This window comes from Sminthopsis crassicaudata, chromosome 1 (assembly GCF_048593235.1).
Source record: "Sminthopsis crassicaudata isolate SCR6 chromosome 1, ASM4859323v1, whole genome shotgun sequence".
Taxonomy (NCBI): Eukaryota; Metazoa; Chordata; class Mammalia; order Dasyuromorphia; family Dasyuridae; genus Sminthopsis; species Sminthopsis crassicaudata.
The window spans coordinates 616590107-616603514 of record NC_133617.1 but is presented as its reverse complement, the minus strand read 5'-3'; the positions used below and the strand labels follow the sequence as shown (position 1 = coordinate 616603514).

The 13408-nt window shown below is 34.9% G+C and overlaps 1 protein-coding gene across 1 annotated transcript in view; it reads right to left on the bottom strand.

Annotated features, from left to right (window-relative positions):
• Positions 1–1186: 1186 nt before the first annotated feature.
• Positions 1187–13408, bottom strand: part of CCL28 (C-C motif chemokine ligand 28) — a 31798-nt gene continuing 19576 nt past the window's right edge. Inside the window, 3 exon segments of the mRNA XM_074282561.1 lie at positions 1187–1368; positions 1370–1510; positions 2967–3093. Of these exon segments, the coding sequence (XP_074138662.1) occupies positions 1320–1368; positions 1370–1510; positions 2967–3093 (317 nt within the window). The 3' untranslated portion in view covers positions 1187–1319.

Here is a 13408-nt window from a genome sequence, read left to right as displayed (position 1 = left end):
CATGTTATTGCTTAACAGATCAGAGAGATGAAGTAACCAGAAGCATAAAAATCAATCTGAAAAAAATTGATGACTGCTGGGCTCTTAGTGGAAAGGAACTCTTCAAGATAATGCTCTTCTAGTATTAACTATTTACATGCTAAAATGATCTTCAGTATGGTGAATACGGGGTGACACAGGAAGTTCCTGGGTTTTGAGCTCTTATGACTGTGGGCTAGGCAACTCAGTTTTCTAAAGTTCAACTTGCTCATTTATAAAAAGATGATAGTATTTACACCACCTTTATTTATTGTGAAGGAAGCACTTTTTAAACTTTATATGCTAACAAAATACTGTCCAACGCAGTGGGTTAAAATGAAACAAAGAGATTTGTAAATGGGAGGCTTACCTTGAAGACAATCTAATTCCAATACCTAGAATTAAATTCTGCCCCCCAAATACTCATGAATAAATCTTAACAATCATAATTGAGTCTGTTCAATCTCTATAGATTCATGGGCAATATTTGTACAAATTATGTATTTTTTTAACAGTTTTTTAAGTTTTTCAAATTATTATTAAAACTAAAAATGCAACTATCAGCTCTAGCAGAAATAAATTTGAATTCTAGGCTTCTGAGCAAAAAATTCCAGAGATTCCCTTTATGGTTTATGTTACAACCAAAACAAGTTCTCTCCCACTTTCTCCACACCCTTTGCTTTGGTACTTTCCATTATAATGCAAGGCCTGCTCTCAGTGTACTTTTGCTAATGGTTGGCTCTTGTCCCTAAATGTGTCCTAATTTCATGCCCAGATCAGCCCTACAGCAATATTTACAGGTAGTATTGCTTAGAGCACTGAATAAAAGACTCACTGGTTCTTGCCCTCCGATACACAAAAAAATCAGATTGTCATATCACCTAAGCCTCAGTTGACTAGAAAGGAATGGATGTAAAGTATAGAAACAAATTAATGACATGCAAGGGAACCAGGTTAAGTATTAAAGCCTTTTAATGGTTAATGGCCTTGAGGAAAGAGTGAAATCCAAGAGAAAATAAGTCTTGATTTTTAAAAAATTTATAATTTGGCATCAATTTCCCCACTAAAAATGGCTTTCTTCTACTCCTAAGACAGATAACATTTTTAATATCATTTTTTTCCTATCTGAGTTATTATAAGTTACTTAGTATATTGCAGAAAAGAGTTGACTACTGTTCCTATCTCCTTGGGAACTGTTAGTTTCTAATAGTAAACATTTGGCTCTGGATAACTTATAGTAAATCCATATAATTGGTCATTTGCCAGGTTCATTGCAGGGAAGCCCTTAGTAGATCCATTTGTTAATAAGGAGTTTTCTGTTCATATTTATGAAGTTGTCTTTTCTTTGTTCTTCCTCTTCTTCTTATGGGAGTGTTTCTTTCTATTACAAATACTTCCTTTTGCATTTTTCTTGTTCTTTTGCATTTTCATCCATTTCTTGAGAGTATGATTATGTGGACTGACACAGTATTTTCGATGATGGACATAGAGGCTGCCAGAAAAAAATGGAGGAGAGGAAGGGGGAAGATTTTTAGGAAACATAAATAATTGAAAACATAGTATAAAGATTACTTATATACTGTCTTTTAAATATAATATATTCTATTGGTTTTATGTAGCAAGTCTAAATCCAGGTTTAACTTATATTGTAACCTTTTCCTGACTAAGAACGAGACATATGAATGAGAACCAAGAATGAGAATATGGGCAATGAGATGAGAAATGCAGTAATTTCCAGGCAACAAGGGATGAAGGCCTCCCTTTTATCACAGGATTAATGAGTAGCACACTAGACGGCACCTTTGTGATGCTAACAGAAAAGGAGTTTGAGGAAAGCTTTTGGGAGGAATGTCCAAGGAGAGATTTTGAGGAATACTAAACTCATTGGATTATTCAAGTATCATATAATATACCCCAGACTTTACTAAAAAAGTATTTAAGGTTAAATAAATAAAGTTTAAAAAAAAAAAAGAAATCAAAGTATCTTAGTATCTTGATATAGTCTTATAGACTAATATTTATCCTTCAAAACAGATTGCCTTCCTTAGAGATCTCTGTAAATAGAGCAGTCAGGTTTCAAGAAGAAAATGGAGAAGTAGAAGTGATGATTGACATTTGGTTCAGATTCTTTCTTCTTGGTTTTATTGGTTCAGGTTCTATCTTTTCATAGTCAGGTAGGTTTAGAAAAGATAGCTTAGCTTGCTGCCTTATTTTTCAGATGAGGAAACTGAGGCCTAAGGAGGCCAGTGGTTGGTTCAAAGTCATTTAGTGACAAGGTCAGGATTTAAACCCAAGCTCTGACTCCACATCAAACGTTCTCTCAATTGCACCAAAGTACTGGACATATTGCCATGTCTTTCCTTGACTACATTTAGGGCACAAGATTCATTCTTCTAGGAGAATAAAATCATCCTAAGGATACAGCAGCAGCTGAAAGGGGAAGGAAGACTAGAGGGAAGAGGATGTTGAAGGAAAGCTAGCAGAGTGATTTCAGCAAAGCAATGAAGCCACTTTCCCTTTGTCACTTTGTCACGGACAGAGTTATTTTTCCCCAGCAACTATAGGTCTAAAGGTCTGAATCCTTACCATTCAGACATTTGCTTTACCTGAAGATGAGAATGGGGATTGGGAGGACCAATGAATGGAAACTCATTTTCCCCTCCAGTGTTAGGAAAGTGTGACTGGAGTATATTGCACCCCAATGATTATTTCAATGGCATGGGTAATTTCTCTAGAAGCTCACACCTGTTTTTGTTTTTTTGGTGGTGGTCATTATTGATTTCTTAGTTTTCTTCTGATGATTACGATGTATTTGATGAATAGAGAATTGAGTTGTAGCAGATAAAGATGTGAAGGATATGTATTTTTTAAATTGTACAGAGATATGAGAGGATATATTAAGCCTTTTTACTTGCTTTGATATTATATGGAACTTCTTTGAAACTCACATGACAGCTGGTAGGTCACAATCTCCATCAGCTCTTTGAATGTGACATCTTTTCACTTTTGCTAAAAGTCTTCTAGAAATCTGATGGGACATTTCAGTGCAACAGTTGGAGGCTGCAGGGAGAATGGCTAAAAGAAGAAAAGAAGGAGAATATTCAAACTTTCCATCTCATATGCCTCTGACCTGTTTTCAGTGCCTCTGAGCGTCATTTTTTCAACCTATAAAATGAAAGGGTTGAAATGGAAATCAGAGGAAATCTGGAGTACATGAACTTTGGAAAATATTGGTACTTGCATTTAAGTATAATTTGGTTTCCTTTGTAAACTCTATATAGTTTTATTTCATGCATTTAAAAATGTTATTATTCTAAGAAGAGACTCATAGATTTCACCAGATACCACCAGATTTCACCATAATACCAAAAGAGTTAAAAATCCCTAGACTCTATAATCATTGAAGTCATTTCCAGATGTAACGTTCCCTGACTTGAATCCAAAATATAACACAAGGCAGTATTAATCCAATCCACATCTAACCACAAACATTTATTGAATTCTTGCTGGATACTAAAATACATGCAACATAGATTGATTCCTACCTCTCAAAAAGCTAACAACTTTGTTGGAGAATTAAACATTTTCACATGAAAAATTAGATTGCAATAAAGAGCTAATCAATGATATAATATGGCATTAGAAGAGAATCAATAGCTGGTGATTATGTGAAATTTCTTGTCCTTATTCTGATTCCAGGTTCTCCTCCCTATGCAGTTTAGCCCTATTCTGCCACAGTTCTTAACTAGTCAATTAATCAAATCTTAAATAGACACTATGTATCTAGTAATGTGGTAATTTCTGGGAAAAATTAATAAATAAATGAAAACTATTTTGATAGGGGGGAGATACAAGTAATTTAGGAGAAGATTTAGAAAGGTTTCATTTTAGAATTGAAGATAGTACTTGAACTGAGTTTTGAAGGAGGCAAGGAATTCTAAAAGTAGAGATGGAGGCAAGGAGAAATTACATTCCAAATGTTGAGAGTAGTCTTTGCAAAGAGAAATGGGAAATATTAAAATCAGCCAGAAGGAATTCAAACATTGAGGAATCAGTCAGGATCATAAAAGACTTAGTAGTTACACTAGTGGAGACCTAGAATACAACATACTAGAAAGGTCATAGACTTACAATCAAGAATAACTCTCCCAGAAAACTGAGTATAATTTTACTAGAGGACATAGATCTTTAATAAAATAGAAGATGTCTAACTATTCCTAATGAAAAGATCAGAGTTTAAGAGAAAATTTGAAATGAAAATGAAGGCATCAAGAGAAACATAAAATACTAAATTTAAGTGAATGATAATAAAAAAACTAATCAAAAAATAAAGTATTTACATTTGAATATGTGGAAATGACACATATCCCCTACCCATACAGAATCCTATTTTCCTCAGGGAAAGAAAGAGTCCAATGAGACAGAATACTTGAGAATGATTTTGGGTGTTTTTCTTTTATGATTTTTTTTTTCAATGAAAAGAAGAGAAGAGACATCCAATTGATGACGATGAAAGACAGGGAAAATATGCATATAGACAATTGGGCACAGAAATACATTTCACTCAACAGAGAAATAAGAGAAAAAGAAAAGGGAGAGGTGGCAATAAGAGGGAGATCAGATTAGTGGAGAGATTAAATGAGAACAAAATTAACTTTACCTAAAGATATATAAAAATATTTATTGCAAGGAATGGGAATCTCAGAAGGTGCCCATAATTACTGAATTACTGAACAAGTTGTGGCATATAAATATGATGTATTGTGCCATAAAAAATGATGAAGGGAATGGTTTCAGAGAACCTGTGAAGACTTGTATGAAGTGATACAGAGGGAAATGAGCAGAACCAGGAGATAGATTATACCATGACAATATGGTAAAGACAAAAAACCTTTGAAGGATTTAGGAACTCTGATGAACACAATGACCAGTCACAATTCCAGAAACTTATAATGAAACAGGCTGCCCTCTTGGCAGAGGCAATTGGAGAGGCAATTGATTCAGATTACTTATTGGGCTCTTATTTTCTTATGGAATTAGCCAATATGAAAATTTCTTTTGTTTGACTATATATGTTTGTAACTGGATCTTTTTTTTTTTTTTTTAATAGATGAAGGAAGGAATAGAGAAGGGGAAGAAAATGGCTTTTTATTGATTAGAAAAAAATTTAAAAGCTTTTTATTTTCAAAATATATGCATAGATAATTTTCAACATTCACCCTTGTAAAACCTTGTGTTCCCCACCCCTTCCCCTAGAACAGCTAGTAATCTATGTTAAATATGTACAATTTTCTATATATATTTTCACAATTATCATGCTACACAAGAAAAATCAGATCAAAAAAGGAAAAAGATGAGAAAGAAAGCAAAATGCAAGCAAACAACAACAAAAAAGTGAAAATAATACATTATTATCCACACTCAGTCCCCACTGACCTCTCTCTGGGTGCAGATGGCTCTCTTCATCACAAGACCATTGGAACTAACTTGAATCAACTTGCTGTTGCAAAGAGCGTAAGCATCAAAATTGATCATTGTTTAATCTTGCTATTGCTGTGCACAATGCTCTCCTGGTTCTACTTGCTTCATTTAGCATCAGTTCATATAAGTCTCTCCAGGTCTCTCTGAAATCATCCTGCTGATCATTTCTTATAAAATAATAATATTCATATTCTATAACTTAGTCAGTCATTCCCCAACTGATGGGCATTCACTTAGTTTCCAGTTCCTTGCTGCTACAAAAAGAGCTGCTACTAACATTTTTGCACATGTGGGTCCTTTTCCCTTTTTTAAAGATCTCTTTGGAATATAAACCCAGTAGAAACACTGATGGATCAAAGTTTTGTACAGTTATGTACAGTTTGATAGCATTTTGGGCATAATTCTATATTGCTCTCCAGAATGGTTGGATCAGTTCACAACTTCACTAGCAATGTATTAGTGCCCCAATTTTCCCACACCCCTTCAATATTCATCATTATCTTTTCTTGTCATCTTAGCCAATATGAGAGGTGTGTAGTAGTACCTTAGAGTTGTCTTAATTTGCATTTCTTTGATCAATAGTGATTTAGAACATGTTTTCATATGACTAGAAATGATTTTAATTTTTTTCATCTGGAAATTGTGTGTTCAAATATATGAGCATTTATCAATTTAAGAATGGCTTATATTCTTACAAATTTGAGTCAATTCTCTAAGTACTTTAGAAATGATATGCCCTTGGATATAATTTTCCCCCCAGTTTATTGCTTTCTTTCTAATCTTGTCTGCTTTTGGTTTTATTTATACAAAACTTTTAAACTTAATATAATCAAAATTATCCATTTTGCATTCCATAATGTATTCTTGTTCTTCTTTGGACACAAATTTCTTCCCTCTCCACAGATCTAAGAGGTAGACTATCCTTTGTTCTTCTAATTTGCTTATAACAATACACTCTTTATGTCTAAATCATGAATCCATTTCCACTTTATTTTGGTATAGGGTGTTAGGTGTGGGTTAGTGCCTAGTTTTTGCCATACTAATTTCCAATTTTCCCAGCAATTTTTGTCAAATAGTGAGTTTTTATTCCAGAAGCTGGAGTCTTTGGATTAACCAAATACTAGATTACTATAGTCATTGATTATTATGTGTTTTGAACCTAACCTATTCCACTGATCAACTTCTCTATTTCTTAGCCAGTATCAGATGGTTTTGGTGACTGATGCTTTATAATATAGTTTTAGATCTGGTACAGCTAGGCCACATTCATTCACATTTTTCCCTTGAAATTCTAGACCTTTTGTTTTCCCAGATCAACTTTGTTCTTCAGTTATGCTAACACCTATCTATTGTCTTCTCTTCTTCCTCAAGCTAGTATCTCTACTTCCCCTCAGCTTTTTGCAATCTGGTTTCCATGCCCATCATTCTGAAGCAGGTTGTGGTCCCTTTAAGAAACTATTTCCTTTTGATCTATGATCCCTTTTCAGATTCTTCCTGGGCATATCCTCCCTAGATAAGTTATATTTCCAGGATGCCAAGGCCTTTGATTCAATTAGAAATCCTGGTCAAAAAACACCCCTTTGAAATGTTGTTAATTCCAATGGGAGATCTGAGATGTCCCAGCCCCAACTAACAGCTTCCTTAAACTAAGGTCTTTTGCAGTTGGACCCAGATAACTCACTCAGCTTTCAGGACCCTTCTGTTCACTGAGAACTGCATTCTCTCAGTGCAAAACTCCATTTTCCATAGATCTGCCACTATAGAAGTCAGTCTCTTGGTAAACTGATTTGTATCTAACAGTAAACTTTCATTTTACAACTAATAATTCGGGGATGAGTGAATTCTTTCACACCTAAAATTTGCAGCCATTTTAAAAAGTATTCTTAACAACTCTCTTATAGCCACTAACCTCTAGACCACCAGGAATCTAGACCACCCAAACCGCATCAATTCTATTGAAATCTGTCTTGTCAGAATTACTAATGACTTCCTAATTGCTAAATCCAATGCCTCTGATTATTTGATTCAAATTTTCTTTAGCATTTGATTCAACCACTATCTCCTCTCCCTTGATAGTCTTCCTTCTCTTTGTTTCCATGAACTTGGTTCTCTTCCTTCTCTGGTTCATTTAACCCCTAATCATGGGCTGATTCATTCAGGTTCCTTGGTAGTTTGTTTATACTTGATAATGAAATGAAATGAGACATTCAGGAGTAATTCAATAGTTTTTTAAAAAACTGCTCTTTAATTTTCATACTAGGTATATATGGAAATCCATCTGACCAGCTGCTGGAGAAGGTGGGCCTGCAAACATTCACCAAGTCTAAAAGGTTCTGATTCCACAAGGGCAGATCTTTTTCTGCTCCTAGGTAACAGAAGTCACATCAGCCTGGCCTGGGACCACCAGGAAGTCTTAGCTCTTCCCGGAAAAACAGATCTTGGGATCCTATTTAGAATTAGCCCAATTTACATGAAGACTGTAGGAATGGATTCTGGAAGATTTTATTCTTATCATACCCACTTGTCCTTTAATGTAGATGTCCCCAAGATTCTGTCCTTGCCACACTTCTCAATTTACTCTCTCTCTGCCTGCCTCTCTCTCACCTCCTCCTTACCAAAGCTACAATTATCACATGTATAATCTTAATTCTGTATATCCAAGTTCACTCCTTTCCTGGAGCTTCAGTTCTGTCTTTTCACTTACCTGCTGAACCTTTCAATGGAGTGAACTGTGAAAGCTGTCTCACAAGATGGAGAAAGTATTCTAAAAAGCGAGTGAAGGTTGGCTAGAGACAGTGTTCTAAAGATTGAATGAAGGTCAGGCCATGTTTCTTTCTCAGAAATCACGTGGTTTACAAGGAGTGGGACCTTTTCTTTGTGAAACTAAGTTGGGGCTACCTTGGTACTGAAACTCCCATATAAGGTAATTTAGAAATCCTAAAGATGTGGTTGGATTGAAAGTTTTTCCTCATTTATGACTTAGAATGTGAGGTTGTCCTGGCTAATCAGGACAAAGATCCAGCCTATAGGGAGTATTAGCTCAGGCCCCTATATAATTCTTGTCTGTTAATTAGGCCTTGCCTCTCCTTGCCTAACTGCTTATGGGGAGGGATATGACCTTTCTCATAATAAAATTCCTTTCTGCTTTTGCCTTGAGAAATCTCCTTAATACATTTGATTTATTTGAGCCAGTGGTCTTATTCCACACACCTTGAATGTCTTTCTAACTCAAATTCAACATTTCCCAAACTGAACCAATTCTAGTCTTCCCTAAAACCTACTCTCCTTTGACTTTCTTATCACTACCATTCTATCAGTCATTCAAGTTGAGAATCACAGTGGTTGACATTTGTATGGTTCTGTAAACAGTGCAAAGAATTTTTACATATATTAACTCCTTTAATGCAGTTCCTATTTTTTCCAAGCCATAAATTATTTTAATGGATTTCCTCATAATCACACAAATGCATACATGCCACAATAGTTATATTGTGACCCCAAAGAAATATCAGAGCTTTGAAATCTAAAATAGGCTTCCATGCTGTCATGGAAAATGTTTCTGCTAAAAACTTTATATCCCTCTGTTGAGACCTTGCCACCAAGGAATTCAGTCTTTTTAGCAAAGACTGACTTCCCAATGCCAATAATAAACTTCTTTTTGCCACTCTAGCTTTTCGGGTTCTTAAATTCCTTTACAAAGGACCTCTGCACCGACAGAAAGGGTTCCCACAACTCGCTGCCCTATGCTGAACCTCTTCATTTGGGGACACAACTCCAAACCTCATCATTTGGCTCCCTGACTGGGAATCAAGGGGAGCTGAACCTCTTCAAGCCCAAATTTGAGTCTTCCTGACTTGGAGGCTAGCACTATATCCACTGCACCATCTAGTTGCCCTGAACTCCACCTAGCTTAAAGTGTAAAAATCTTTTCAACTTATTTCCATTCTATTAGACCAAGTCTGTACTCTGCAAATCACTTAAAGGTCCAGATGAAGCCCAACTTCCTGACCTTATGTCATCAGAGTCTTTTAGACTTTATGAATGTTTGAAGGCCTTCTTCCAATGCCTTTAGTAAATTGAGGCATTCAGAACTGCAATCAGATTTCTCTGTCTCTTGCTCTCTGGAAGTTAGAACATCATTGGCATCTTTCAGGAATCATATTTCAGTTGAGTGAAGAGACTGGAATCCAGATTATAAGGAATTAAGAAGTGACTGACAAGAGACATGAAGATGATAGGAACAGCTATTAGTACCTAAAGATAAAAATATAGGAAAAAAGTAAGGAAGGAAAGAAGGAAGGAAAAAACAATTCCTAAGTATTTACTATAGCTAAATTCTGAGAATACAAATAGGAAAATTGAGACAACCCCTGTTCTTAAAGAACTCTAATTTGGGAGAAAACATACATAGGAGTTTTCTGAAACAGGTCTGATGTAAATATCCCATGGTTTTAGGGTACAACAGCAAAAGAAAGAACAATGTATCTCCTTTAAAGTCATTTCCATTGATAAAACTATTATCCTTTTTTTTTTTTTTTAATGTCAAACCATTTTATAGTGTCAAGAACTTTGTAGTTTCCTGGGTCTTGAATAGCTAGGATTTCTGAGGAGTTAGGGGCAGAAGTTGCTGCATGGTCCTCTCCTCATAGCTTTCTTTCTGAGATTGTGGCTATAGAGATCAGGACAGAAGAACTGTGGATACCAGGGGCACTTTATTCTCATGTCTCTTGGGTTCAAAGTCCTGTGGTGAATCCACTGATATCTCAAAGGAAGTGATGGTTTGACTCATGAATGCATGGGTGCTTGCTTAAAATAAAACACATATAAATAAAGCACACACATATACACATATGTATATAAACATATTTTATATATACATACATTTTATACATGTATGTATACAGATATATCTTTTTTAATAGCTTTTTATTTACAAGATATATAATGAGTAATTTTTCAGCATTGACAATTGCAAAACCTTTTGTTACAATTTTTCCCCTCCTTCCCTGCATCCCCTCCCCCAGATGGCAGGTAGACCAATACATGTTAAATATGTTAAAGTATATGTTAACTAGAATACATGTTGTATACAGGTATATCAAGAAATACATATGTATACACATAGTATTTATTCTTATGTATATTATACATATGTACATATACTTGCATAAACATACAAATATGCACATATACCTTAATGTATATACAGGTATCAAAATGTGTATTTATTTACATAAATAAACATATCAGCAAGGCACCCTGAGGAAGAGATAAGAGGAAACAGCAGGTAAATAATGTGCCAGAAAAAATAAACTATCAACACCACTTCCTGAATCACCACTTGAACTCTCAGACCCCCATATATAAGTATATCTAATATATACACATATATGATACACATATGTGTATAACATGTATGTAATTAATATAGATAGAGATAGAGTTCTTCTGGTCCTGGTGATTGAAAAGATTGTAATTAAATTCACTGAGGACAGATGAATTTTCACTTGCCATTTCATTTATTTTGGGTTTTAAGAATATTCCAATCAATGGTCCTTCTTTCCCTTCTCTGAATCACAGAATCTCAGAGTTGAAAGGGAATCCATTCAACCCATGCAGGGATCCCCTTTACAACATTCCCAACAAATGATTGCCATTCTACCTTTATTTGAAGGCCCACAGTGAATAGGACCCAACTCACTATCTCTTGAGCCAGCCTAGTCCACCTTTAAAGAGCTCCAATTGTTTTTCCTTATAGGTAGTAAAAAATCTATTTCCCTGAAATTTCCAGTCTTAGCTCCTAGTTTTGTCCACTGAGACCAATGAAAACAAAGAATGGGAAAGAGGAAGAATCTTTATTTTTTCAGGTCTGATTATAAGACTTTAATTCCTCTTTGATTCCTTCTCAAGGCACTTCTTTCAACAGGTTCCCTAGGAAGACAACTTCTCGTAAGCAGTTGAGGAGATATATTCCTGAAATCCTTTCATCTTTTCCTGGAGGACAGATTACAAAATGTCCTTGGTGTAGACAAATATTCTGTAGGCTCACTATGAAACCCCCTATAATTTCCATACTTGTTTTAAGCAAGGTCCTTGAAGCTTTGTTCTTCTTTTTGGTAGTTCCTGGGGCAGAAGGAGTTCAGTTTCTGAAGACTCTTGGATGAGACTTACTATCTCATGTCTTTTCAAAATATAAAGTTCATTGGTCTTAATTGGTAAGTAACAATTTCCTGCTGAGCCTTGATTGTAACAGGAGCTGTTCAAATCCTCAAACAATAATTTAATAGCCAGCAAAGTATTATCAATCCAATCTAATTATCCATCTCTTTCCTCTTCTTTCAGATCCTTCTTTTGCACTTCTCCAGATACTTTGTTTTCTGCTTGACCTCAGAATAATTTTCCTCTTTCCCTCTCCTATACCTCAGATATCCAATCAGCCATCTCGCACATCTAAACATTTACTAACTGCGAGACTCTGGGCTATCTAAATAATATCTTTACATATATTACCTCATGATCCTCTCAAGAACTCTGTACTATTATTATTAACTCAGTTTTGCAGAGGGGGAATCTGAGGTTTAAAATACTTAATTGACTTGCCCAAGATCATTTGGCTAGTGTCTGAGATAAGAATACAACTCAGGTAGCCACCACAAACTGAAAGTGATTTCTCCTTCTCTCTTCAAATTCCTCCCTTTGCCTTTCCCTTTCCCTTTCTCTTTCTTCTCTCTCTTCCTCCCTCCCTCTCTTCATCCTTCCCTCCCTCTCTCTCTCTCTGTCTGTCTCTCTCTCTCACATGCATCCATATACCTACACCCACACATACTTCTTCTCCCTTTCTTTTTCTTTCTTTTTCCTTCCTGCTTATTTATATGCCTATATCCCTCTTCCTACACATTCTCTTTTAGATGGCAAGCTTCTTGAGATAGGATTAGGTCAGAAGTGTTATTTTCCATCTTTATATTGCCTGGCATATAATAGGTACTGAATCAACAAATATTAAATATCTACTTTGTGTAGGCACTGTACCAGGTGCTTCAAAATAATAAACGTTTGTTGAATTAAATTCAAAAGTCAAAATACATCATCAGATGGGTAATAGAGACAATAAATATTGACAGAATTCAGAATAGGGAGAAACCACTAAGTCTATATAATGATTTGGAAGGACTCCCCCCCCAAAAATATCTTTATTAAATGAAAGCTGGATTAGATATCTTTATTTAATGAAATAAAAATTATTTATTTATTATTAGATTTATTACTTATTTATTAAATGAAAATATCAATACATTGATGAAACTATTTTTTAAAACTGAAAACTAAACAGAATTGTTTCTTTGCACCTGAACAGTTAATAAAAAGTTCACTTCCATTTTAATTGTACTGAAGATTATAAAATAATGAGTTTTACATTTTTATTATATTAATTAAATTTTAATTGCCATTAAAGTGAGTGAAACAATTTAGAAATTAATAAATATTTATGTCTGGAGAGGATTTCATGAATTTTAAATATGACTAAAAATTATTACATTTGGCAAATGATGGACTGAGATAACTTTTTTCACAAAAGAAATCTGAATTCAACTATTTGCTCTGCCACTTACTAGTCATTTACTTACAGTCTTGGGCAAATCACTTCACTTTACCTATCTGGGAATCAGTTTCCTTCTCTGAAAATGAGGGATGTTAAATTCACCTCCCCCAAATCCCTTGCAGACATATATCCATGGGAAAAATGACTTGAATTTTGAAGAATGGGTACATTTGGATTCAATGCTATTCAATGCACATTTGTTGAATGCCTGCTTTTGTAGGCAATGAGCTAAGTGCAAATAAGAGCAAGACAAAAATGAAAATTATGCCTTCAAAGAACTTACATTACACTAGGGAGAAACCACATGTA